This window comes from Nuphar pumila, chromosome 14 (genome assembly GCF_984573655.1).
Source record: "Nuphar pumila chromosome 14, dmNupPumi1.hap1.1, whole genome shotgun sequence".
Lineage (NCBI taxonomy): Eukaryota > Viridiplantae > Streptophyta > Magnoliopsida > Nymphaeales > Nymphaeaceae > Nuphar > Nuphar pumila.
Window position 1 is genome coordinate 77,372,694 of NC_143262.1, and position 27,863 is coordinate 77,400,556.

Below are 27,863 nucleotides of genomic sequence, written 5' to 3' on the forward strand. Positions count from 1 at the left end.
TCGACGGAGCTGGAATCATTGATCAGAATAAATATGAGCCCCTCTCAAACGACAAGGAGTTAGGGGAGTACACGTACTTGCCCACATGTCGTAACAGGGGAAGCACCACCACACATGGGAGGAGAGTCCGTTGGGAGACAGATGGCACCGGAACTCGGAGTATGGTGGTGGGCAACTGGCGACGACGTCGGAGGTCGTCGGCCGTTGGGGCACCGAAACTTGAAATCTGGTGGTGGACCGAGGGGGCATCACGTCGGCCATTGGGGAGAGGCGAGGGGGTTAGCCTGGAGCGGCAGGCGAAGAGAGAGAACAGTTGCCGAAAGGGGGGAAGAGAAACCCTAACCCTATTGGACTTTTGAAAGGGTGAAAGTGGGGTGGGGCAGGATGGATCCGCAATACCCGTTACCATAATGAACCGAGCTATATCGAGCCTTATGCTCGACAAGCTCGGCTCGTTAGCTCGTCCGAGCTTCAGACGCCGCTTCAAGCTTGGCTCAATTACAAATCGGGGAGCTTTAACAGAGCCGAGCCAAAGCTGGCTCGGTTCGGTGTGCGTTCCTAACGAACACTCACCAATCAATGATAGAAGTTAATTGCAGTGCTTTAAAAGTGGAGCACGCCATTGAGAACAACAAATTTTGCTCTTCTTCTCGCTCATCACCTCTTACCTGCCCACTTGTGTTTTGCTGCTTATACAATAAACCAATTAATGGTCCATGGCGAGATCGGAACTCTGCTTTGTTCTGCTTCTAATTACGGCTTCAGTTCACCTCGGCAAGGCTGCTGATCCTCTGCACTGGATATGCCCAACCTCCTCCAATTACACTGCCAACAGCACCTACCAACAAAACCTCAACACCCTCTTCCTCTCCCTCTCCTCCAACGCATCCTTAAATGGCTTCACCACTGCTACAGCCGGCCGAAGCCCAGATCAAGTCTACGGTCTCGTCCTCTGCCGCGGCGACGTCTCCGCAGCCGACTGTGCCAATTGCACCTCCGACGCCACCACTCTGATCGTCCAACGCTGCCCCAACGGGAAATCAGCAATCATGTGGTTCGACTACTGCCTCTTGCGCTACTCCAATCAGAACTTCGTCGGAACGGTGGATACCGCCGACAAGTTCTACCTGTGGAACACGGCCAACATATCAGACCCTACTCTTTTCAATTCACTGCTCGGAACTCTCATAAATCACCTCTCTTCGAGAGCGACGACCGACCCATCCGGCTCGCTGTTCGCGACCGGAGACACGAAGTTCAACGATTTTCAGAAGATATATGGGTTGGTGCAGTGTACAAGGGACATCTCCAGCAGCGGCTGTAGCAATTGCCTGACCAACGCCATCTCTGATATCCCGAAGTGCTGCGATGGGAAACAGGGGGGTCGAGTTCTCACGGAGAGTTGCAATATAAGATACGAAGTGTACCCTTTCTTCAACTCCTCGGTGGTGCCTCTGCCGTCAGCTCCACCATCCAGCTCACCACCGGCGAGTCAGCCGGCCAGCGTCGCCCCTCCTCCTTCCAACGCAACTTCTGGTAATTACTACCTCTTTCTTTGACTGTTTTCATTTTCTCTTTTCTTATTTTAGTTGGAGCCTTCTTCCTCGTTTTCGCTTGTAATTCATCTAATAGGGAGATAATTTCTGATTTTTTGTGGTGGAATATGCCCTAATGAATGTGATCATCAAGGTTTATTGGCATCAGGTTAAAACAAAAAAAACCGTTTTGTTAGTAAGAAACGAGTTTCGGATTATGTGATTGTAAAGTTTCGGTAGGTTCTTCAAAGACTTCAAAAATCAACAGCGATATTAAAATTTAATGAGACTCAAGAAATCATATTTTTTGCTTACACAGACCTACAGCACACACCCATGATTTCTCGTTAGAAACCATGTATTAACCCATGTAAAGTTCAATAACAACCGCTGCAGACAATAAGCTCAAATTGAAAATTTTCGAAATATTTCTTTTTCTTTGTCGATCTACTGTTCTCTTATTTTACATATACACATTTGGTTTATTCCTAATTTCTCCACGCGTTTCCTTCTGTATTTTCCACGTTCCACAGAAAATCCCCTCAAAAGTTAAAAACCCTTAACAGCTCAGCTCCTAAGACATTCATGACCAAAAATTTGTCGTCCACTTCAATTTCTTTCTTTTTATATAATTTAAAATAAAATATATTATTGAGGTGGTTTGGCTGTGTAAGTTGGCATCTTGCCACTTGCCTATGAAAGTATTAAAAAATAATAAACTATGGCAAAAGAAAAATTCAAAAAAGAAACATGAAGATTTTAAAACCTGCTTTCAGGTCCTCCCACGACCAAGTCAACAAGGAGATTGGTCATCATCATCATCTCCATCTCTGTTCCATCAGCATTAACTCTATGCATCCTGGTTACGTTCCTGCTGATCAAGAAAGCCAAGAAGATTGCCACTCAAAGTAAGCAAATTCACATCTGTGAACCATTTCTTACATTTTTTAGACCTTTTCAAAGTCCAACGATATATGAAACCTCTGTTTAGATGAGGGTGAAGTTGCTCTTTTAGATGAGGGTAACATTGAGAGCAAGGAATCTTTAGTTTTTGACATGGTCAGCATTAGAGCTGCCACCAACAACTTCTCTCAAGAAAACAAGCTCGGAGAAGGTGGATATGGTCCTGTCTACAAGGTGGTGCTCTCTATATCTAACCACACATTTTTTTTAGGAAAAATTCTATTTAAGGGCCAACCTTTTGCCCCTAATTTCAAATATGAGCCACACTTTTCTGAAATTCCAAATATGAGCCAAACTTTTCTTGAAAACAGTCCGATAGAGACTTCAGGTCAATATCTATCATTTTGGAAAACGGTATTCATCCTTATGACGAGAAAAAGTAAAAAAATTCGAACTCTTAATGATGATCACTTTTGTAATTTGATTTGTGGCATAACCTGAGCTTTGAGTGGTGTCAACCGGTCGGGTTTGGTTCAGATTTAAGTGGAACCATACTCAAACCTTATTTGAGTTGATGGTACTGGGTCCGGATCTGGGTCTAATCAGACCCACTATAAGGATTACATGAACCAGACCCGGTAAAATAATATTTTTTATCATTTTTACATTGAAAAATTACAGATCTTAATCGGAACTCGGGTCTGGGTCTGGTATAAAATTTCACAAACAATACCCGACTCTATATTTTAATCTGATTTTTCTTATCCAACCCGGATTTTAATCGAGTCTTTTTATTTATCACCAAACCCTGACCTATAAGGTTTGGTATGGGTCCAGGTCCAAACCGACCCATTGGCACTCCTACCTTAGAAAAATGACAATATTAAATGAAGGACTTTATTTGGTAGTTTTCAGGAAAAGTTTGGCTCATATTTGAAATTTCAGAAACGTGAGGCCCATATTTGAAATTAGAGACAAAATATTGGCCCTTAAATGAAATTTTTCCTTTTCTTTAGCATGAACTTCAGTCAAATTTGATCTCTATGTGAGGGTTTTTTGTAGGGAAAGTTGCCAGATGGTCAAGAATTAGCAGTAAAAAGGCTGTCTAGCAATTCAGGGCAAGGAGCAAACGAGTTCAAGAATGAGGTGAAGTTGGTTGCAAAGCTTCAACACAGGAACCTGGTTCGGCTTCTTGGTTGTTGCCAGGAAGGAGACGAGAAGATACTCGTCTATGAATACGTAGCCAACAGAAGTTTAGATACGTTCTTATTTGGTCAGTCAATTCTGTCCATATCTCAAATTATTTCCAATACTTTTTTTCTTTTCTTTGTTTGTTACGTGATGTCTTTGCATTTCTTGTTGAAAACCAACCTGTCCTCTCCTCACTCTCAAGTATTAACAAGATGAACACCAACGACCAAAGAAACAGTAAAACCCCAAGGAAGTGGGTAGCGGGAAGAATTAAGTTGTAGCCATGCATGAGAGTCCTAGGGTCGTCACCTTCCCTTGCCACGTGGAGAATTCCATAGAGTTTGACCCATTATGGAACACCTAATATATTTGTTTGGTTGGATGTGCAGTACTGGTGAGTACTAGTTGGACCTGAACCAGATCTGACCTGTCTAGATGTAAGCTTTAGGTTTCCCAGACATTTAGCTTTTTTACATGTGCTGATAAATTATTAAGATTTTCCTGAGAAAAAAGATTTTTTTTTTAATTTATTGCAAATTTTCATTCCCCTGCTTTCCAGGTACCTAGTTTTGTGACATTTGTTCCAGTTAAGAACATGGCCCAAGCTGGTTCAAATACCTTGGATCTTGTGTTTCCATGAAACATGTTGCTATTGAGAAGTTCTATCGACGTCCAAAATCTCGTTTTCTTTAGTCTTTGTCGCCATTAGAAATTCATCTAAATAACGTGTTAGGAAAGTTTTAAATTATTAATGGTTACTACCAAAAGTGTTTTGAAAAGTTTAGTCCCATATCTAAGAGAGAAAAGCTTTTCAAGAGGTTTAAATAAAGAGTTTGTAATCTACTCTTTACTTTGGTAAGCCTTGAGTATTTAGGTGGATTGCGGACGTTGCTGCGCATCGTGCAGCAACGGACGCGCCGTTCGAGCACACGCGCGCGCGCACGTGTGCATGCGCAAGGGCGCTTGAGGCGCAATGTGGCGTTTTGATGGCGCACTTTGCACGCTCGCAGCGGTGCGAGGTGCATATGAGGCGCAAATATCCATTTTGATTTTTCGGTTTTGAGACATCTGGCCGTTTGAAAGGTTTTAATAGCATTTATATTGAGTTTAAGGCGCTTTGTGACTGTTGGACGGTTTTGGAAGCCTTTGATTGACAGTCAAAGGTGGGTGACCGTTCAGGTACCTTTCATCCTATTTTCAAACTGTCAGATTTATGGCCTTTAATCTCATTTATCGCAAAACGTTTTGGCCTCTCTAAAAGGTTATAAATATCTTCTATCTTCGTCTTTTGGATATCAGAATTTCTGACTCTCCAGTTTTCTCCTTTCTTTCTTCTCGGTTTGGCTTGCAGAGTTCATGTGTGGGAGAGGTCATCTGTTCTTGCGAAGCAGTGACTCTCTTGAGGTTCAAGCCTAGTTGTATCCTGGGAACTCAGTCGTAACAAAATCCTTTTTCGCATCTTCGGAATTTCCGGAGTGGGGCGATTGAAGTTCTAAAGATAGCGATCTTAAGAACGTGCCTCTAGGCTTAAATTCTCTTTTCTGAAATCCTGTTTTCACTAGGTTGGTATAACAATTTTAGAACTTCATTCTTGGCCTCTGGTTCGACATCCAACTCCATCAATCTGCTTAGCCGTGACCTTGAAAAACTTGATCGATTTGATGGGTCAAACTTCAAGCGGTGGCAATCAAAGGTATCTTTCTTGCTGTCCGAACTGCATATCGACTATGTCCTCAAAAAGTCTTGTCCCACTGTCGTTGCTGGAGAAGTTGAGACAGAAGAACAGAAGAAAGAGCGAGAGAAGTGGCATACTGACAACTACAGATGCAAAGGGCATATCCTGAACACTTTAGCCGATTCACTCTTTGACCTGTATTCACCATTGGAGTCGGCTGGAGAGTTGTGGAATGCTCTCGAGATCAAGTACAATGCAGAAGATGCTGGTAACAAAAGGTTTATAGTAGATCAGTATGTTAATTTTTCTATTGTTGATGATAAGCCTATACTTGCTCAAATTCATGAGATGCAAATACTGGCCTATAAGATCAAAGGAGAAGGTATGTATCTTGATGATGACTTCCAAGTTGATGTCATCATTGGGAAGCTGCCGGATTCCTGGAAAGAATATAGGAATCACCTAAAACATAAAAATGAGAAAATCACTTTAGATGGCCTTCTTAAGGACATCAGAATTGAGGAAGAGACTCGTCTTCGTGACAAAAAGAATTCGAGTCCTAAAGAAGGTTATCCTAAAGTGAATTTTGTTAGTAACAAGGGTGGCAAAATCATGAAAACCCAGAAAATCAAAAAGAATTTTGTGAAAGGGAAAAAGCCAACTGATAAAAAGAAAATTAGTTGCTATGTTTGTGGCAAGTTTGGCCATTTTGCTAGAGAATGCAGAGAACGGAAGAGGACTGGTCCTAAGCCAAATGAGTCAGAGGAGAGGCTTGTTGCTGTAATCTCTGGAACCTTTATAGTGGCTGCAAATAAGGACTGGTACCTGGATACTGGAAGCACTGTTCATGTGGCAAACGACAGGAACTTGTTCAAGTCGTATGAAGTAGTGGGGGAGGGATGCAATCTCTTTATGGGAAACTCTTCCTCAACTAAAGTGCTGGGAAAAGGGAGTGTGGAAATTAAGTTCACCTCCGGGAAAGTCCTAACACTTGAGAATGTTCACTATGCTCCAGAAGTTCGGAAAAATTTAATCTCTGCAGATCTCCTGTCACGAAATGGTTTTAAGATTGTTATTGAGTCTGGGATTGTAACTGTGACCAAAGGGAAAATCTTTGTAGGAAAAGGGTTTGCCACTGGTGGTATGTTCAAGATGAGCATAACTGAAGCTACTACTTCTGTTTATATGGTTGACTCTTATTTTCTTTGGCATTCAAGATTAGGACATATAAATTCTCGTTGCATTCATAATATGAATAACTTTGGTCTTCTTCCGTGTCATGTGAAAATAGAACATAAACATAAGTGTGAGACATGCATTCAAACTAAGCTAACTAGACTCCCGTTTCCTAGTGTAGAAAAGAATTATAAATTGCTTGAATTAGTGCATTCTGATGTGTGTACGATGGATAATGTTTTGAGTCGTGGTGGCAATAGGTACTTTATTACCTTTATAGATGATTACTCAAAATTTTGTTATGTTTATTTGTTGAAACATAAATCTGAAGCATTTTCCAAATTTCTTCTTTATCTAGCTGAAGTACAAAATAGGTTTAAAACAAAGATTGTACATTTAAGAACAGATAGAGGAGGTGAATACTTAGGTGGAGAATTTGATAAATTCTGTGAAGATAATGGTATTATCCATCAAACGTCAGCTCCTAGAACTCCTGAACAGAATGGAGTAGCAGAAAGGAAAAACAGAACACTTGTAGAAATGATGAATGCTATGCTTCTTAATACGGGTTTGCATTCCAACTTATGGGGAGAAGCTATACTTTCTGCCTGTTATATTCTTAATCGAGTTCCTTATTTCAAATCTGATAAATCACCTTATGAATTGTGTTTTGGTAAGAAACCTAATCTTAGTTATTTTCGTGTTTGGGGTTGTTTAGCATATGTTAAAATTCCAGAAAATAAAAGGAAGAAGGTTGGACCTAAAGCATTTAAATGTGCATTTGTTGGGTATGCTGAACATAGTAAAGCATATAGATTTTTGGACATTGTTAATGATGTTATTGTAGAATCTAGAGATGCATCTTTCATAGAACATAAAAATGCATTTGATTCTCTTCTTGATGGCAGCCGGATTATAGTAGATGAACTTCCTGTAAATGACATGATTGAATATTCTAATTAATGTGTTGATGAACCAGAAACTGAAGTTAGACTCAGTAAACGCATTAGAAAACCAACTAATTTTGGTTCTGACTTTTATACATTTCTAATTGAGAATGATCCTGTGTCTTTTCAAGAGGCTATGTCTTCTCAAGATGCTGCCTTTTGGAAAGAAGCTATTAATGATGAAATAGAATCAATTATCTCTAATAATGTTTGGAAATTAGTGGATTTACCTGTTGGTTGCAAAACTATTGGCTGCAAATGGATTTTAAAAAAGAAATTAAAAGTTGATGGTACAATCGATAAATTTAAAGCACGTTTGGTTGCAAAAGGCTTTAAACAAAAAGAAGGTATTGATTATTTTGATACTTTTGCTCCTGTAACCAGAATATCTACTATTAGAATTCTGATTGCCATGGCTGCCATATATAAGCTTCAAATCCATAAAATGGACGTGAAAACGGCATTTTTGAATGGAGAATTAGATGAAGAGATATACATGGAGCAACCTGAAGGTTTTGTAGTGCTAGGGCAAGAGCGCAAAGTTTGCAAACTTGAGAAATCCTTATATGGATTAAAGCAAGCCCCTAAGCAATGGCATGAAAAATTTGATAGTTCTCTGGTGCATAATGGTTTTAAAATTCATGATGCGGACAAATGTGTCTACAGTAAAGTAGATAGTGGCTCAATTATTATTATTTGTTTATATGTTGATGATATGCTTATTTTGGGTAACAATAGTGAATGCATAAATCAAACAAAAAGATTTTTATCTTCCTTGTTTTGTATGAAAGACTTGGGTGTTGCAGATGTTATTTTAGGAATCAAAGTAATAAGAAATAAAAATGGCATCATATTATGTCAATCACACTATATTGAGAAAATTCTTACAAAGTATGGATATCTTAATAGTTCACTAGCATGCACCCCATATGATCCAAATATGAAATTGACTCCTAATGATGGTGCTAGTGTTCAACAATTAAAATATGCCAGTGTTGTAGGTAGCCTTATGTATGCAATGAACTGCACAAGGCCTGACATTACCTATGCAATGAGTAAAGTGTGTAGATACACTAATAATCCTGGTCATCAACACTGGAATGTAGTGAACAGGATTCTTAGATATCTAAAGTATACTTTAGACTATGGAATTCACTATACCGAGTTTCCTGCTGTTATTGAAGGGTATAGTGATGCAAGTTGGAATACTGACTTTGAAGATTCCAAGTCTACGAGTGGTTGGGTTTTTACCCTTGGAGGAGGAGCAGTTGCATGGGGGTCTAAGAAACAGACCTGTACAACTCATTCTACAATGGAATCTGAGTTTATTGCTTTGGCATCTGCTTGTAGAGAAGCTGAATGGCGGATATTCCACTAGGTGAGAAGCCTATACCTGCTATTTCAATGTTTTGTGATAGCCAATCAGCTATATGTAAAGCTGGTAATATGAAATACAATGGGAAGTCTAGACATATTAGTCTAAGACACAGTTTTATAAGACAAATGATTGATGACAATATTATTTCATTGAAATATGTGAAGTCATATCAAAATTTGGCAGACCCATTTACGAAAGGCCTTTCGAGAGATGTCATCAATAAAACATCGAGGGGAATGGGAATTAAGCCAATTAAGTCATCACCTAAGGATACCCAACCTAGAGTGTTGGAGATCCCACATGCATAGGTTCAATGGGAAACGAATTGGTGAATGACAGATATTGAGCATATTTATGTAAGCCCATTACTGATGTGTGCTCATGAGCTGTAACTAATATGAGGGTTGAGCTAATAGCTCTTAATGAGTTTGTAGGCCTTAAGGCTAAGGTGTGTGTTACAGTACACCTCGACAAACTCACCTATATGAGTGTAGAAATGTGAGCCGTTTCTTATGAGAATTGGCAATTCTCTAGAGCACTCATGAATCCAGGAAAGCACAAGGCTCTAAATGTGCCAACATGAAATCCACACAATCGAACTTTTGGAAACCGATGTATGATTGAAAACAACGTTAACAATATAAGGAGCTAAGTTCAAGGTAAGTCCACTTAGCACCTTGGTTAATTTAGGTTTTCTTTCAAATAGTGGGGGTTCAAGTCATGCAGACACTCTCACTAATGCATAGGTTTCTATGCAAGCCAAATATATTTTAAAACTAGTGGGGGATTGTTAGGAAAGTTTTAAATTATTAATGGTTACTACCAAAAGTGTTTTGAAAAGTTTAGTCCCATATCTAAGAGAGAAAAGCTTTTCAAGAGGTTTAAATAGAGAGTTTGTAATCTATTCTTTACTTTGGTAAGCCTTGAGTATTTAGGTGGATTGTGGACGTTGCTGCGTATCGTGCAGCAACGGACGCGCCGTTCGCGCACACGCGCGCGCGCGGGTGCGTGCGCAAGGGCGCTTGAGGCGCAATGTGGCGTTTTGATGGCGCACTTCGCACGCTCTCAGCGGTGCGAGGTGCATATGAGGCGCAAATATCCATTTTGATTTTTCGGTTTTGAGACATTTGGCCGTTTGAAAGGTTTTAATAGCATTTATATTGAGTTTAAGGCGCTTTGTGACTGTTGGACGGTTTTGGAAGCCTTTGATTGACAGTCAAAGGTGGGTGACCGTTCAGGTACCTTTCATCCTATTTTCAAACTGTCAGATTTATGGCCTTTAATCTCATTTATCGCAAAACGTTTTGGCCTCTCTAAAAGGTTATAAATATCTTCTATCTTCGTCTTTTGGATATCAGAATTTCTGACTCTCCAGTTTTCTCCTTTTTTTCTTCTCGGTTTGGCTTGCAGAGTTCATGTGTGGGAGAGGTCATCTGTTCTTGCGAAGCAGTGACTCTCTTGAGGTTCAAGCCTAGTTGTATCCTGGGAACTCAGTCGTAACAAAACCCTTTTTCGCATCTTCGGAATTTCCGGAATGGGGCGATTGAAGTTCTAAAGATAGCGATCTTAAGAACGTGCCTCTTGGCTTGAATTCTCTTTTCTGAAATCCTGTTTTCACTAGGTTGGTATAACAATTTTAGAACTTCATTCTTGGCCTCTGGTTCGACATCCAACTCCATCAATCTGCTTAGCCGTGACCTTGAAAAACTTGATCGATTTGATGGGTCAAACTTCAAGCGGTGGCAATCAAAGGTATCTTTCTTGCTGTCCGAACTGCATATCGACTATGTCCTCAAAAAGTCTTGTCCCACTGTCGTTGCTGGAGAAGTTGAGACAGAAGAACAGAAGAAAGAGCGAGAGAAGTGGCATACTGACAACTACAGATGCAAAGGGCATATCCTGAACACTTTAGCCGATTCACTCTTTGACCTGTATTCACCATTGGAGTCGGCTGGAGAGTTGTGGAATGCTCTCGAGATCAAGTACAATGCAGAAGATGCTGGTAACAAAAGGTTTATAGTAGATCAGTATGTTAATTTTTCTATTGTTGATGATAAGCCTATACTTGCTCAAATTCATGAGATGCAAATACTGGCCTATAAGATCAAAGGAGAAGGTATGTATCTTGATGATGACTTCCAAGTTGATGTCATCATTGGGAAGCTGTCGGATTCCTGGAAAGAATATAGGAATCACCTAAAACATAAAAATGAGAAAATCACTTTAGATGGCCTTCTTAAGGACATCAGAATTGAGGAAGAGACTCGTCTTCGTGACAAAAAGAATTCGAGTCCTAAAGAAGGTTATCCTAAAGTGAATTTTGTTAGTAACAAGGGTGGCAAAATCATGAAAACCCAGAAAATCAAAAAGAATTTTGTGAAAGGGAAAAAGCCAACTGATAAAAAGAAAATTAGTTGCTATGTTTGTGGCAAGTTTGGCCATTTTGCTAGAGAATGCAGAGAACGGAAGAGGACTGGTCCTAAGCCAAATGAGTCAGAGGAGAGGCTTGTTGCTGTAATCTCTGAAACCTTTATGGTGGCTGCAAATAAGGACTGGTACCTGGATACTGGAAGCACTGTTCATGTGGCAAACGACAGGAACTTGTTCAAGTCGTATGAAGTAGTGGGGGAGGGATGCAATCTCTTTATGGGAAACTCTTCCTCAACTAAAGTGCTGGGAAAAGGGAGTGTGGAAATTAAGTTCACCTCCGGGAAAGTCCTAACACTTGAGAATGTCCACTATGCTCCAGAAGTTCGGAAAAATTAAATCTCTGCAGATCTCCTGTCACGAAATGGTTTTAAGATTGTTATTGAGTCTGGGATTGTAACTGTGACCAAAGGGAAAATCTTTGTAGGAAAAGGGTTTGCCACTGGTGGTATGTTCAAGATGAGCATAACTGAAGCTACTACTTCTGTTTATATGGTTGACTCTTATTTTCTTTGGCATTCAAGATTAGGACATATAAATTCTCGTTGCATTCATAATATGAATAACTTTGGTCTTCTTCCGTGTCATGTGAAAATAGAACATAAACATAAGTGTGAGACATGCATTCAAACTAAGCTAACTAGACTCCCGTTTCCTAGTGTAGAAAAGAATTATAAATTGCTTGAATTAGTGCATTCTGATGTGTGTACGATGGATAATGTTTTGAGTCGTGGTGGCAATAGGTACTTTATTACCTTTATAGATGATTACTCAAAATTTTGTTATGTTTATTTGTTGAAACATAAATCTGAAGCATTTTCCAAATTTCTTCTTTATCTAGCTGAAGTACAAAATAGGTTTAAAACAAAGATTGTATATTTAAGAACAGATAGAGGAGGTGAATACTTAGGTGGAGAATTTGATAAATTCTGTGAAGATAATGGTATTATCCATCAAACGTCAGCTCCTAGAACTCCTGAACAGAATGGAGTAGCAGAAAGGAAAAACAGAACACTTGTAGAAATGATGAATGCTATGCTTCTTAATACGGGTTTGCATTCCAACTTAGGGGAAGAAGCTATACTTTCTGCCTGTTATATTCTTAATCGAGTTCCTTATTTCAAATCTGATAAATCACCTTATGAATTGTGTTTTGGTAAGAAACCTAATCTTAGTTATTTTCGTGTTTGGGGTTGTTTAGCATATGTTAAAATTCCAGAAAATAAAAGGAAGAAGGTTGGACCTAAAGCATTTAAATGTGCATTTGTTGGGTATGCTGAACATAGTAAAGCATATAGATTTTTGGACATTGTTAATGATGTTATTGTAGAATCTAGAGATGCATCTTTCATAGAACATAAAAATGCATTTGATTCTCTTCTTGATGGCAGCCGGATTATAGTAGATGAACTTCTTGTAAATGACATGATTGAATATTCTAATGAATGTGTTGATGAACCAGAAACTGAAGTTAGACTCAGTAAACGCATTAGAAAACCAACTAATTTTGGTTCTGACTTTTATACATTTCTAATTGAGAATGATCCTGTGTCTTTTCAAGAGGCTATGTCTTCTCAAGATGCTGCCTTTTGGAAAGAAGCTATTAATGATGAAATAGAATCAATTATCTCTAATAATGTTTGAAAATTAGTGGATTTACCTGTTGGTTGCAAAACTATTGGCTGCAAATGGATTTTAAAAAAGAAATTAAAAGCTGATGGTACAATCGATAAATTTAAAGCACGTTTGGTTGCATAAGGCTTTAAACAAAAAGAAGGTATTGATTATTTTGATACTTTTGCTCCTGTAACCAGAATATCTACTATTAGAATTCTGATTGCCATGGCTGCCATATATAAGCTTCAAATCCATAAAATGGACGTGAAAACGGCATTTTTGAATGGAGAATTAGATGAAGAGATATACATGGAGCAACCTGAAGGTTTTGTAGTGCTAGGGCAAGAGCGCAAAGTTTGCAAACTTGAGAAATCCTTATATGGATTAAAGCAAGCCCCTAAGCAATGGCATGAAAAATTTGATAGTTCTCTGGTGCATAATGGTTTTAAAATTCATGATGCGGACAAATGTGTCTACAGTAAAGTAGATAGTGGCTCAATTATTATTATTTGTTTATATGTTGATGATATGCTTATTTTGGGTAACAATAGTGAATGCATAAATCAAACAAAAAGATTTTTATCTTCCTTGTTTTGTATGAAAGACTTGGGTGTTGCAGATGTTATTTTAGGAATCAAAGTAATAAGAAATAAAAATGGCATCATATTATGTCAATCACACTATATTGAGAAAATTCTTACAAAGTATGGATATCTTAATAGTTCACCAGCATGCACCCCATATGATCCAAATATGAAATTGACTCCTAATGATGGTGCTAGTGTTCAACAATTAAAATATGCCAGTGTTGTAGGTAGCCTTATGTATGCAATGAACTGCACAAGGCCTGACATTACCTATGCAATGAGTAAAGTGTGTAGATACACTAATAATCCTGGTCATCAACACTGGAATGTAGTGAACAGGATTCTTAGATATCTAAAGTATACTTTAGACTATGGAATTCACTATACCGAGTTTCCTGCTGTTATTGAAGGGTATAGTGATGCAAGTTGGAATACTGACTTTGAAGATTCCAAGTCTACGAGTGGTTGGGTTTTTACCCTTGGAGGAGGAGCAGTTGCATGGGGGTCTAAGAAACAGACCTGTACAACTCATTCTACAATGGAATCTGAGTTTATTGCTTTGGCATCTGCTTGTAGAGAAGCTGAATGGCGGATATTCCACTAGGTGAGAAGCCTATACCTGCTATTTCAATGTTTTGTGATAGCCAATCAGCTATATGTAAAGCTGGTAATATGAAATACAATGGGAAGTCTAGACATATTAGTCTAAGACACAGTTTTATAAGACAAATGATTGATGACAATATTATTTCATTGAAATATGTGAAGTCATGTCAAAATTTGGCAGACCCATTTACGAAAGGCCTTTCGAGAGATGTCATCAATAAAACATCGAGGGGAATGGGAATTAAGCCAATTAAGTCATCACCTAAGGATACCCAACCTAGAGCGTTGGAGATCCCACATGCATAGGTTCAATGGGAAACGAATTGGTGAATGACAGATATTGAGCATATTTATGTAAGCCCATTACTGATTTGTGCTCATGAGCTGTAACTAATATGAGGGTTGAGCTAATAGCTCTTAATGAGTTTGTAGGCCTTAAGGCTAAGGTGTGTGTTACAGTACACCTAGACAAACTCACCTATATGAGTGTAGAAATGTGAGCCGTTTCTTATGAGAATTGGCAATTCTCTAGAGCACTCATGAATCCAGGAAAGCACAAGGCTCTAAATGTGCCAACATGAAATCCACACAATCGAACTTTTGGAAACCGATGTATGATTGAAAACTCCGTTAACAATATAAGGAGCTAAGTTCAAGGTAAGTCCACTTAGCACCTTGGTTAATTTAGGTTTTCTTTCAAATAGTGGGGGTTCAAGTCATGCAGACACTCTCACTAATGCATAGGTTTCTATGCAAGCCAAATATATTTTAAAACTAGTGGGGGATTGTTAGGAAAGTTTTAAATTATTAATGGTTACTACCAAAAGTGTTTTGAAAAGTTTAGTCCCATATCTAAGAGAGAAAAGCTTTTCAAGAGGTTTAAATAGAGAGTTTGTAATCTATTCTTTACTTTGGTAAGCCTTGAGAAATTAGGTGGGTTGCGGACGTTGCTGCGCATCGTGCAGCAACGGACGCGCCGTTCGAGCACACGCGCGCGCGCGCGTGCGTGCGCAAGGGCGCTTGAGGCGCAATGTGGCGTTTTGATGGCGCACTTTGCACGCTCGCAGCGGTGCGAGGTGCATATGAGGCGCAAATATCTATTTTGATTTTTCGGTTTTGAGACATCTGGCCGTTTGAAAGGTTTTAATAGCATTTATATTGAGTTTAAGGCGCTTTGTGACTGTTGGACGGTTTTGGAAGCCTTTGATTGACAGTCAAAGGTGGGTGACCGTTCAGGTACCTTTCATCCTATTTTCAAACTGTCAGATTTATGGCCTTTAATCTCATTTATCGCAAAACGTTTTGGCCTCTCTAAAAGGTTATAAATATCTTCTATCTTCGTCTTTTGGATATCAGAATTTCTGACTCTCCAGTTTTCTCCTTTCTTTCTTCTCGGTTTGGCTTGCAGAGTTCATGTGTGGGAGAGGTCATCTGTTCTTGCGAAGCAGTGACTCTCTTGAGGTTTAAGCCTAGTTGTATCCTGGAAACTCAGTCGTAACAAAACCCTTTTTCGCATCTTCGGAATTTCCGGAGTGGGGCGATTGAAGTTCTAAAGATAGCGATCTTAAGAACGTGCCTCTAGGCTTGAATTCTCTTTTCTGAAATCCTGTTTTCACTAGGTTGGTATAACAATTTTAGAACTTCATTCTTGGCCTCTGGTTCGACATCCAACTCCATCAATCTGCTTAGCCGTGACCTTGAAAAACTTGATCGATTTGATGGGTCAAACTTCAAGCGGTGGCAATCAAAGGTATCTTTCTTGCTGTCCGAACTGCATATCGACTATGTCCTCAAAAAGTCTTGTCCCACTGTCGTTGCTGGAGAAGTTGAGATAGAAGAACAGAAGAAAGAGCGAGAGAAGTGGCATACTGACAACTACAGATGCAAAGGGCATATCCTGAACACTTTAGCCGATTCACTCTTTGACCTGTATTCACCATTGGAGTCGGCTGGAGAGTTGTGGAATGCTCTCGAGATCAAGTACAATGCAGAAGATGCTGGTAACAAAAGGTTTATAGTAGATCAGTATGTTAATTTTTCTATTGTTGATGATAAGCCTATACTTGCTCAAATTCATGAGATGCAAATACTGGCCTATAAGATCAAAGGAGAAGGTATGTATCTTGATGATGACTTCCAAGTTGATGTCATCATTGGGAAGCTGCCGGATTCCTGGAAAGAATATAGGAATCACCTAAAACATAAAAATGAGAAAATCACTTTAGATGGCCTTCTTAAGGACATCAGAATTGAGGAAGAGACTCGTCTTCGTGACAAAAAGAATTCGAGTCCTAAAGAAGGTTATCCTAAAGTGAATTTTGTTAGTAACAAGGGTGGCAAAATCATGAAAACCCAGAAAATCAAAAAGAATTTTGTGAAAGGGAAAAAGCCAACTGATAAAAAGAAAATTAGTTGCTATGTTTGTGGCAAGTTTGGCCATTTTGCTAGAGAATGCAGAGAACGGAAGAGGACTGGTCCTAAGCCAAATGAGTCAGAGGAGAGGCTTGTTGCTGTAATCTCTGAAACCTTTATGGTGGCTGCAAATAAGGACTGGTACCTGGATACTGGAAGCACTGTTCATGTGGCAAACGACAGGAACTTGTTCAAGTCGTATGAAGTAGTGGGGGAGGGATGCAATCTCTTTATGGGAAACTCTTCCTCAACTAAAGTGCTGGGAAAAGGGAGTGTGGAAATTAAGTTCACCTCCGGGAAAGTCCTAACACTTGAGAATGTCCACTATGCTCCAGAAGTTCGGAAAAATTTAATCTCTGCAGATCTCCTGTCACGAAATGGTTTTAAGATTGTTATTGAGTCTGGGATTGTAACTGTGACCAAAGGGAAAATCTTTGTAGGAAAAGGGTTTGCCACTGGTGGTATGTTCAAGATGAGCATAACTGAAGCTACTACTTCTGTTTATATGGTTGACTCTTATTTTCTTTGGCATTCAAGATTAGGACATATAAATTCTCGTTGCATTCATAATATGAATAACTTTGGTCTTCTTCCGTGTCATGTGAAAATAGAACATAAACATAAGTGTGAGACATGCATTCAAACTAAGCTAACTAGACTCCCGTTTCCTAGTGTAGAAAAGAATTATAAATTGCTTGAATTAGTGCATTCTGATGTGTGTACGATGGATAATGTTTTGAGTCGTGGTGGCAATAGGTACTTTATTACCTTTATAGATGATTACTCAAAATTTTGTTATGTTTATTTGTTGAAACATAAATCTGAAGCATTTTCCAAATTTCTTCTTTATCTAGCTGAAGTACAAAATAGGTTTAAAACAAAGATTGTACATTTAAGAACAGATAGAGGAGGTGAATACTTAGGTGGAGAATTTGATAAATTCTGTGAAGATAATGGTATTATCCATCAAACGTCAGCTCCTAGAACTCCTGAACAGAATGGAGTAGCAGAAAGGAAAAACAGAACACTTGTAGAAATGATGAATGCTATGCTTCTTAATACGGGTTTGCATTCCAACTTATGTGGAGAAGCTATACTTTCTGCCTGCTATATTCTTAATCGAGTTCCTTATTCCAAATCTGATAAATCACCTTATGAATTGTGTTTTGGTAAGAAACCTAATCTTAGTTATTTTCGTGTTTGGGGTTGTTTAGCATATGTTAAAATTCCAGAAAATAAAAGGAAGAAGGTTGGACCTAAAGCATTTAAATGTGCATTTGTTGGGTATGCTGAACATAGTAAAGCATATAGATTTTTGGACATTGTTAATGATGTTATTGTAGAATCTAGAGATGCATCTTTCATAGAACATAAAAATGCATTTGATTCTCTTCTTGATTGCAGCCGGATTATAGTAGATGAACTTCCTGTAAATGACATGATTGAATATTCTAATGAATGTGTTGATGAACCAGAAACTGAAGTTAGACTCAGTAAACGCATTAGAAAACCAACTAATTTTGGTTCTGACTTTTATACATTTCTAATTGAGAATGATCCTGTGTCTTTTCAAGAGGCTATGTCTTCTCAAGATGCTGCCTTTTGGAGAGAAGCTATTAATGATGAAATAGAATCAATTATCTCTAATAATATTTGGAAATTAGTGGATTTACCTGTTGGTTGCAAAACTATTGGCTGCAAATGAATTTTAAAAAAGAAATTAAAAGCTGATGGTACAATCGATAAATTTAAAGCACGTTTGGTTGCATAAGGCTTTAAACAAAAAGAAGGTATTGATTATTTTGATACTTTTGCTCCTGTAACCAGAATATCTACTATTAGAATTCTGATTGCCATGGCTGCCATATATAAGCTTCAAATCCATAAAATGGACGTGAAAACGGCATTTTTGAATGGAGAATTAGATGAAGAGATATACATGGAGCAACCTGAAGGTTTTGTAGTGCTAGGGCAAGAGCGCAAAGTTTGCAAACTTGAGAAATCCTTATATGGATTAAAGCAAGCCCCTAAGCAATGGCATGAAAAATTTGATAGTTCTCTGGTGCATAATGGTTTTAAAATTCATGATGCGGACAAATGTGTCTACAGTAAAGTAGATAGTGGCTCAATTATTATTATTTGTTTATATGTTGATGATATGCTTATTTTGGGTAACAATAGTGAATGCATAAATCAAACAAAAAGATTTTTATCTTCCTTGTTTTGTATGAAAGACTTGGGTGTTGCAGATGTTATTTTAGGAATCAAAGTAATAAGAAATAAAAATGGCATCATATTATGTCAATCACACTATATTGAGAAAATTCTTACAAAGTATGGATATCTTAATAGTTCACCAGCATGCACCCCATATGATCCAAATATGAAATTGACTCCTAATGATGGTGCTAGTGTTCAACAATTAAAATATGCCAGTGTTGTAGGTAGCCTTATGTATGCAATGAACTGCACAAGGCCTGACATTACCTATGCAATGAGTAAAGTGTGTAGATACACTAATAATCCTGGTCATCAACACTGGAATGTAGTGAACAGGATTCTTAGATATCTAAAGTATACTTTAGACTATGGAATTCACTATACCGAGTTTCCTGCTGTTATTGAAGGGTATAGTGATGCAAGTTGGAATACTGACTTTGAAGATTCCAAGTCTACGAGTGGTTGGATTTTTACCCTTGGAGGAGGAGCAGTTGCATGGGGGTCTAAGAAACAGACCTGTACAACTCATTCTACAATGGAATCTGAGTTTATTGCTTTGGCATCTGCTTGTAGAGAAGCTGAATGGCGGATATTCCACTAGGTGAGAAGCCTATACCTGCTATTTCAATGTTTTGTGATAGCCAATCAGCTATATGTAAAGCTGGTAATATGAAATACAATGGGAAGTCTAGACATATTAGTCTAAGACACAGTTTTATAAGACAAATGATTGATGACAATATTATTTCATTGAAATATGTGAAGTCATGTCAAAATTTGGCAGACCCATTTACGAAAGGCCTTTCGAGAGATGTCATCAATAAAACATCGAGGGGAATGGGAATTAAGCCAATTAAGTCATCACCTAAGGATACCCAACCTAGAGCGTTGGAGATCCCACATGCATAGGTTCAATGGGAAACGAATTGGTGAATGACAGATATTGAGCATATTTATGTAAGCCCATTACTGATTTGTGCTCATGAGCTGTAACTAATATGAGGGTTGAGCTAATAGCTCTTAATGAGTTTGTAGGCCTTAAGGCTAAGGTGTGTGTTATAGTACACCTAGACAAACTCACCTATATGAGTGTAGAAATGTGAGCCGTTTCTTATGAGAATTGGCAATTCTCTAGAGCACTCATGAATCCAGGAAAGCACAAGGCTCTAAATGTGCCAACATGAAATCCACACAATCGAACTTTTGGAAACCGATGTATGATTGAAAACTCCGTTAACAATATAAGGAGCTAAGTTCAAGGTAAGTCCACTTAGCACCTTGGTTAATTTAGGTTTTCTTTCAAATAGTGGGGGTTCAAGTCATGCAGACACTCTCACTAATGCATAGGTTTCTATGCAAGCCAAATATATTTTAAAACTAGTGGGGGATTGTTAGGAAAGTTTTAAATTATTAATGGTTACTACCAAAAGTGTTTTGAAAAGTTTAGTCCCATATCTAAGAGAGAAAAGCTTTTCAAGAGGTTTAAATAGAGAGTTTGTAATCTATTCTTTACTTTGGTAAGCCTTGAGTATTTAGGTGGGTTGCGGACGTTGCTGCGCATCGTGCAGCAACGGACGCGCCGTTCGAGCACACGCGCGCGCGCGCGTGCGTGCGCAAGGGCGCTTGAGGCGCAATGTGGCATTTTGATGGTGCACTTTGCACGCTCGCAGCGGTGCGAGGTGCATATGAGGCGCAAATATCTATTTTGATTTTTCGGTTTTGAGACATCTGGCCGTTTGAAAGGTTTTAATAGCATTTATATTGAGTTTAAGGCGCTTTGTGACTGTTGGACGGTTTTGGAAGCCTTTGATTGACAGTCAAAGGTGGGTGACCGTTCAGGTACCTTTCATCCTATTTTCAAACTGTCAGATTTATGGCCTTTAATCTCATTTATCGCAAAACGTTTTGGCCTCTCTAAAAGGTTATAAATATCTTCTATCTTCGTCTTTTGGATATCAGAATTTCTGACTCTCCAGTTTTCTCCTTTCTTTCTTCTCGGTTTGGCTTGCAGAGTTCATGTGTTGGAGAGGTCATCTGTTCTTGCGAAGCAGTGACTCTCTTGAGGTTTAAGCCTAGTTGTATCCTGGAAACTCAGTCGTAACAAAACCCTTTTTCGCATCTTCGGAATTTCCGGAGTGGGGCGATTGAAGTTCTAAAGATAGCGATCTTAAGAACGTGCCTCTAGGCTTGAATTCTCTTTTCTGAAATCCTGTTTTCACTAGGTTGGTATAACAATTTTAGAACTTCATTCTTGGCCTCTGGTTCGACATCCAACTCCATCAATCTGCTTAGCCGTGACCTTGAAAAACTTGATCGATTTGATGGGTCAAACTTCAAGCGGTGGCAATCAAAGGTATCTTTCTTGCTGTCCGAACTGCATATCGACTATGTCCTCAAAAAGTCTTGTCCCACTGTCGTTGCTGGAGAAGTTGAGATAGAAGAACAGAAGAAAGAGCGAGAAAAGTGGCATACTGACAACTACAGATGCAAAGGGCATATCCTGAACACTTTAGCCGATTCACTCTTTGACCTGTATTCACCATTGGAGTCGGCTGGAGAGTTGTAGAATGCTCTCGAGATCAAGTACAATGCAGAAGATGCTGGTAACAAAAGGTTTATAGTAGATCAGTATGTTAATTTTTCTATTGTTGATGATAAGCCTATACTTGCTCAAATTCATGAGATGCAAATACTGGCCTATAAGATCAAAGGAGAAGGTATGTATCTTGATGATGACTTCCAAGTTGATGTCATCATTGGGAAGCTGCCGGATTCCTGGAAAGAATATAGGAATCACCTAAAACATAAAAATGAGAAAATCACTTTAGATGGCCTTCTTAAGGACATCAGAATTGAGGAAGAGACTCGTCTTCGTGACAAAAAGAATTCGAGTCCTAAAGAAGGTTATCCTAAAGTGAATTTTGTTAGTAACAAGGGTGGCAAAATCATGAAAACCCAGAAAATCAAAAAGAATTTTGTGAAAGGGAAAAAGCCAACTGATAAAAAGAAAATTAGTTGCTATGTTTGTGGCAAGTTTGGCCATTTTGCTAGAGAATGCAGAGAACGGAAGAGGACTGGTCCTAAGCCAAATGAGTCAGAGGAGAGGCTTGTTGCTGTAATCTCTGAAACCTTTATGGTGGCTGCAAATAAGGACTGGTACCTGGATACTGGAAGCACTGTTCATGTGGCAAACGACAGGAACTTGTTCAAGTCGTATGAAGTAGTGGGGGAGGGATGCAATCTTATTATGGGAAACTCTTCCTCAACTAAAGTGCTGGGAAAAGGGAGTGTGGAAATTAAGTTCACCTCCGGGAAAGTCCTAACACTTGAGAATGTCCACTATGCTCCAGAAGTTCGGAAAAATTTAATCTCTGCAGATCTCCTGTCACGAAATGGTTTTAAGATTGTTATTGAGTCTGGGATTGTAACTGTGACCAAAGGGAAAATCTTTGTAGGAAAAGGGTTTGCCACTGGTGGTATGTTCAAGATGAGCATAACTGAAGCTACTACTTCTGTTTATATGGTTGACTCTTATTTTCTTTGGCATTCAAGATTAGGACATATAAATTCTCGTTGCATTCATAATATGAATAACTTTGGTCTTCTTCCGTGTCATGTGAAAATAGAACATAAACATAAGTGTGAGACATGCATTCAAACTAAGCTAACTAGACTCCCGTTTCCTAGTGTAGAAAAGAATTATAAATTGCTTGAATTAGTGCATTCTGATGTGTGTACGATGGATAATGTTTTGAGTCGTGGTGGCAATAGGTACTTTATTACCTTTATAGATGATTACTCAAAATTTTGTTATGTTTATTTGTTGAAACATAAATCTGAAGCATTTTCCAAATTTCTTCTTTATCTAGCTGAAGTACAAAATAGGTTTAAAACAAAGATTGTACATTTAAGAACAGATAGAGGAGGTGAATACTTAGGTGGAGAATTTGATAAATTCTGTGAAGATAATGGTATTATCCATCAAACGTCAGCTCCTAGAACTCCTGAACAGAATGGAGTAGCAGAAAGGAAAAACAGAACACTTGTAGAAATGATGAATGCTATGCTTCTTAATACAGGTTTGCATTCCAACTTATGGGGAGAAGCTATACTTTCTGCCTGTTATATTCTTAATCGAGTTCCTTATTCCAAATCTGATAAATCACCTTATGAATTGTGTTTTGGTAAGAAACCTAATCTTAGTTATTTTCGTGTTTGGGGTTGTTTAGCATATGTTAAAATTCCAGAAAATAAAAGGAAGAAGGTTGGACCTAAAGCATTTAAATGTGCATTTGTTGGGTATGCTGAACATAGTAAAGCATATAGATTTTTGGACATTGTTAATGATGTTATTGTAGAATCTAGAGATGCATCTTTCATAGAACATAAAAATGCATTTGATTCTCTTTTTGATGGCAGCCGGATTATAGTAGATGAACTTCCTGTAAATGACATGATTGAATATTCTAATGAATGTGTTGATGAACCAGAAACTGAAGTTAGACTCAGTAACCGCATTAGAAAACCAACTAATTTTGGTTCTGACTTTTATACATTTCTAATTGAGAATGATCATGTGTCTTTTCAAGAGGCTATGTCTTCTCAAGATGCTGCCTTTTGGAAAGAAGCTATTAATGATGAAATAGAATCAATTATCTCTAATAATGTTTGGAAATTAGTGGATTTACCTGTTGGTTGCAAAACTATTGGCTGCAAATGGATTTTCAAAAAGAAATTAAAAGCTGATGGTACAATCGATAAATTTAAAGCACGTTTGGTTGCAAAAGGCTTTAAACCAAAAGAAGGTATTGATTATTTTGATACTTTTGCTCCTGTAACCAGAATATCTACTATTAGAATTCTGATTGCCATGGCTGCCATATATAAGCTTCAAATCCATAAAATGGACGTGAAAACGGCATTTTTGAATGGAGAATTAGATGAAGAGATATACATGGAGCAACCTGAAGGTTTTGTAGTGCTAGGGCAAGAGCGCAAAGTTTGCAAACTTGAGAAATCCTTATATGGATTAAAGCAAGCCCCTAAGCAATGGCATGAAAAATTTGATAGTTCTCTGGTGCATAATGGTTTTAAAATTCATGATGCGGACAAATGTGTCTACAGTAAAGTAGATAGTGGCTCAATTATTATTATTTGTTTATATGTTGATGATATGCTTATTTTGGGTAACAATAGAGAATGCATAAATCAAACAAAAAGATTTTTATCTTCCTTGTTTTGTATGAAAGACTTGGGTGTTGCAGATGTTATTTTAGGAATCAAAATAATAAGAAATAAAAATGGCATCATATTATGTCAATCACACTATATTGAGAAAATTCTTACAAAGTATGGATATCTTAATAGTTCACCAGCATGCACCCCATATGATCCAAATATGAAATTGACTCCTAATGATGGTGCTAGTGTTCAACAATTAAAATATGCCAGTGTTGTAGGTAGCCTTATGTATGCAATGAACTGCACAAGGCCTGACATTGCCTATGCAATGAGTAAAGTGTGTAGATACACTAATAATCCTGGTCATCAACACTGGAATGCAGTGAACAGGATTCTTAGATATCTAAAGTATACTTTAGACTATGGAATTCACTATACCGAGTTTCCTGCTGTTATTGAAGGGTATAGTGATGCAAGTTGGAATACTGACTTTGAAGATTCCAAGTCTACGAGTGGTTGGGTTTTTACCCTTGGAGGAGGAGCAGTTGCATGGGGGTCTAAGAAACAGACCTGTACAACTCATTCTACAATGGAATCTGAGTTTATTGCTTTGGCATCTGCTTGTAGAGAAGCTGAATGGCGGATATTCCACTAGGTGAGAAGCCTATACCTGCTATTTCAATGTTTTGTGATAGCCAATCAGCTATATGTAAAGCTGGTAATATGAAATACAATGGGAAGTCTAGACATATTAGTCTAAGACACAGTTTTATAAGACAAATGATTGATGACAATATTATTTCATTGAAATATGTGAAGTCATGTCAAAATTTGGCAGACCCATTTACGAAAGGCCTTTCGAGAGTTGTCATCAATAAAACATCGAGGGGAATGAGAATTAAGCCAATTAAGTCATCACCTAAGGATACCCAACCTAGAGCGTTGGAGATCCCACATGCATAGGTTCAATGGGAAACGAATTGGTGAATGACAGATATTGAGCATATTTATGTAAGCCCATTACTGATGTGTGCTCATGAGCTGTAACTAATATGAGGGTTGAGCTAATAGCTCTTAATGAGTTTGTAGGCCTTAAGGCTAAGGTGTGTGTTACAGTACACCTAGACAAACTCACCTATATGAGTGTAGAAATGTGAGTCGTTTCTTATGAGAATTGGCAATTCTCTAAAGCACTCATGAATCCAGGAAAGCACAAGGGTCTAAATGTGCCAACATGAAATCCACACAATCGAACTTTTGGAAACCGATGTATGATTGAAAACTCCGTTAACAATATAAGGAGCTAAGTTCAAGGTAAGTCCACTTAGCACTTGGGTTAATTTAGGTTTTCTTTCAAATAGTGGGGGTTCAAGTCATGCAGACACTCTCACTAATGCATAGGTGTCTATGCAAGCCAAATATATTTTAAAACTAGTGGGGGATTGTTAGGAAAGTTTTAAATTATTAATGGTTACTACCAAAAGTGTTTTGAAAAGTTTAGTCCCATATCTAAGAGAGAAAAGCTTTTCAAGAGGTTTAAATAGAGAGTTTGTAATCTATTCTTTACTTTGGTAAGCCTTGAGTATTTAGGTGGATTGCGGACGTTGCTGCGCATCGTGCAGCAACGGATGCGCCGTTCGCGCACACGCGCGCGCGTGCGTGCGCAAGGGCGCTTGAGGCGCAATGTGGCGTTTTGATGGCGCACTTTGCACGCTCGCAGCGGTGCGAGGTGCATATGAGGCGCAAATATCCATTTTGATTTTTCGGTTTTGAGACATCTGGCCGTTTGAAAGGTTTTAATAGCATTTATATTGAGTTTAAGGCGCTTTGTGACTGTTGGACGGTTTTGGAAGCCTTTGATTGACAGTCAAAGGTGGGTGACCGTTCAGGTACCTTTCATCCTATTTTCAAACTGTCAGATTTATGGCCTTTAATCTCATTTATCGCAAAACGTTTTGGCCTCTCTAAAAGGTTATAAATATCTTCTATCTTCGTCTTTTGGATATCAGAATTTCTGACTCTCCTGTTTTCTCCTTTCTTTCTTCTCGGTTTGGCTTGCAGAGTTCATGTGTGGGAGAGGTCATCTGTTCTTGCGAAGCAGTGACTCTCTTGAGGTTCAAGCCTAGTTGTATCCTGGGAACTCAGTCGTAACAAAACCCTTTTTCGCATCTTCGGAATTTCCGGAGTGGGGCGATTAAAGTTCTAAAGATAGCGATCTTAAGAACGTGCCTCTAGGCTTGAATTCTCTTTTCTGAAATCCTGTTTTCACTAGGTTGGTATAACATAACTATCCAACTAGATCTGGTGATGTAGCATGGACATAAGTGATGTAGTCTCTGCCACCATTAAAAATTCATCTGAATAAATAACCAAACTCTAGAGATCCATTTTTGTAGATCTGTATGTACTCTTTCACTTCTTTCTTAGTCACGGGGAGATAGCAAAAGGCATTAGGGTCTAATGCTTTCTAGTTGGAGACATTCACTACTGGTCCTACATCCTGCTAATATAGAAGATATTTAATTCCAAATTAACAAGGGTTAACTTACCATCTTCCTCTAGCCTTCACTGTCCTACCCCATTCTCCAAACCTCCCAATACCTGTTTGTTTTGTCTGCTCATTTTTTTCTGCATGGAAACACCAAAAGTTGGTATAGTATATACTTTTCGTCTAGCATGATAAGTTTGCAAATTTTACTTCATGTTGCGCAGATCCAATTAAAAGAATGCAATTAGACTGGTTGACGCGGACCAAGATCGTAGCTGGCATAGCAAGAGGGCTACTATATCTCCATGAAGATTCACGAGTCAAGATCATCCACAGGGACCTCAAGGCCAGCAACATACTATTAGATAAGGACATGAACCCCAAGATTTCAGACTTTGGAATGGCAAAGCTTGTTGGGTTGGATGAAACACAAGGGAATACAAGTAGGATTGCTGGGACGTAGTAAGCTCTAAACCTCTTCAATGCATTAGATTACATGCACTCCGTAATTTAGTGGTCGGATATCACTGAATCAACTGTGAAAGTTTCACTATTAGCATTATTATTACCGTTATCAAGTATGCAGTTATTTTGAGATTTTGAATTGTATGCTATGATAAAGCTTCACATGCACCAGATCACACACCACGTTTGGAAATCGGAAAATAATGCTCAGTCAATGACTAGATCAGTTCATTCAAGTCTTCACTTTGAACTTAGGCTTATCCAGGCCTCCCCTTTCAGTATCTTTGAATATGCAATAATGCTACCTGGGGAAATATTTTAATGCTAAAATGGCTTTAATCAGTTAATCTGTTATATATCATTGTTGCAGAGTGCAAGTATATCACTAAAATTTATAATAATAGAAAATACAAACAATAGCTCATTTTGCTTGTACTCTGCCAGTGGTTATATGCCACCAGAATATGTAATGCAAGGCCAATTTTCCATTAAGTCGGATGTCTTCAGCTTTGGGGTCTTGATACTAGAGATTGTGAGCGGTCAAAAGAATGCATCTTTCTATCAATCGCAACATGCTCAAGACCTCCATAGTTATGTAAGTACTATTTTGCATCAATAAATCTATAAGTCATACATATTCTGCTTCCAATTTATGATGTCCATGGTGGGAAAATGCAGGCCTGGAGGCTTTGGAGGGAAAACAGGGCAACAGAACTATTGGATGAGGCATTGACTGAGTCATGCCAAACAAGTGAAGTATTAAGGTGGATTCATATCGGCTTGCTATGTGTTCAAGAGGATCCGTCCAAGAGGCCAACAATGTCCTCAGTTGTTCTCATGCTCAGTAGCAATTCTATGACCCTTCCTGCCCCTTCAGTCCCTGCTTTCTTTGTGGGGAGAAGCATGATGGACTCCGAGACATCAGCCAGTGGCTCCTCTGCATCAAAGGGTGGCTCAAAACGGCATTCTATAAATGATGTGACCATTTCTGAGTTAGATGCTAGATAAGGGTGCTACTTGTAAATTTATTTTTCGATCATAATTTTTGTGGAAAA

The 27,863-nt window shown here is 38.5% G+C and overlaps 1 protein-coding gene across 1 annotated transcript; it reads left to right on the forward strand.

Moving 5' to 3' along the window:
* The first annotated feature begins 672 nt into the window (after positions 1-672).
* LOC149817029 (cysteine-rich receptor-like protein kinase 6) lies at positions 673-27,863 on the forward strand. Its single transcript, XM_089987748.1, has 7 exons — positions 673-1,536; positions 2,312-2,443; positions 2,527-2,672; positions 3,501-3,711; positions 26,568-26,805; positions 27,229-27,403; positions 27,487-27,863. Exons 1-7 carry the CDS (start codon positions 717-719, stop codon positions 27,814-27,816), a joined length of 2,052 nt encoding a protein of 683 aa, XP_089843874.1. The 5' UTR covers positions 673-716; the 3' UTR covers positions 27,817-27,863.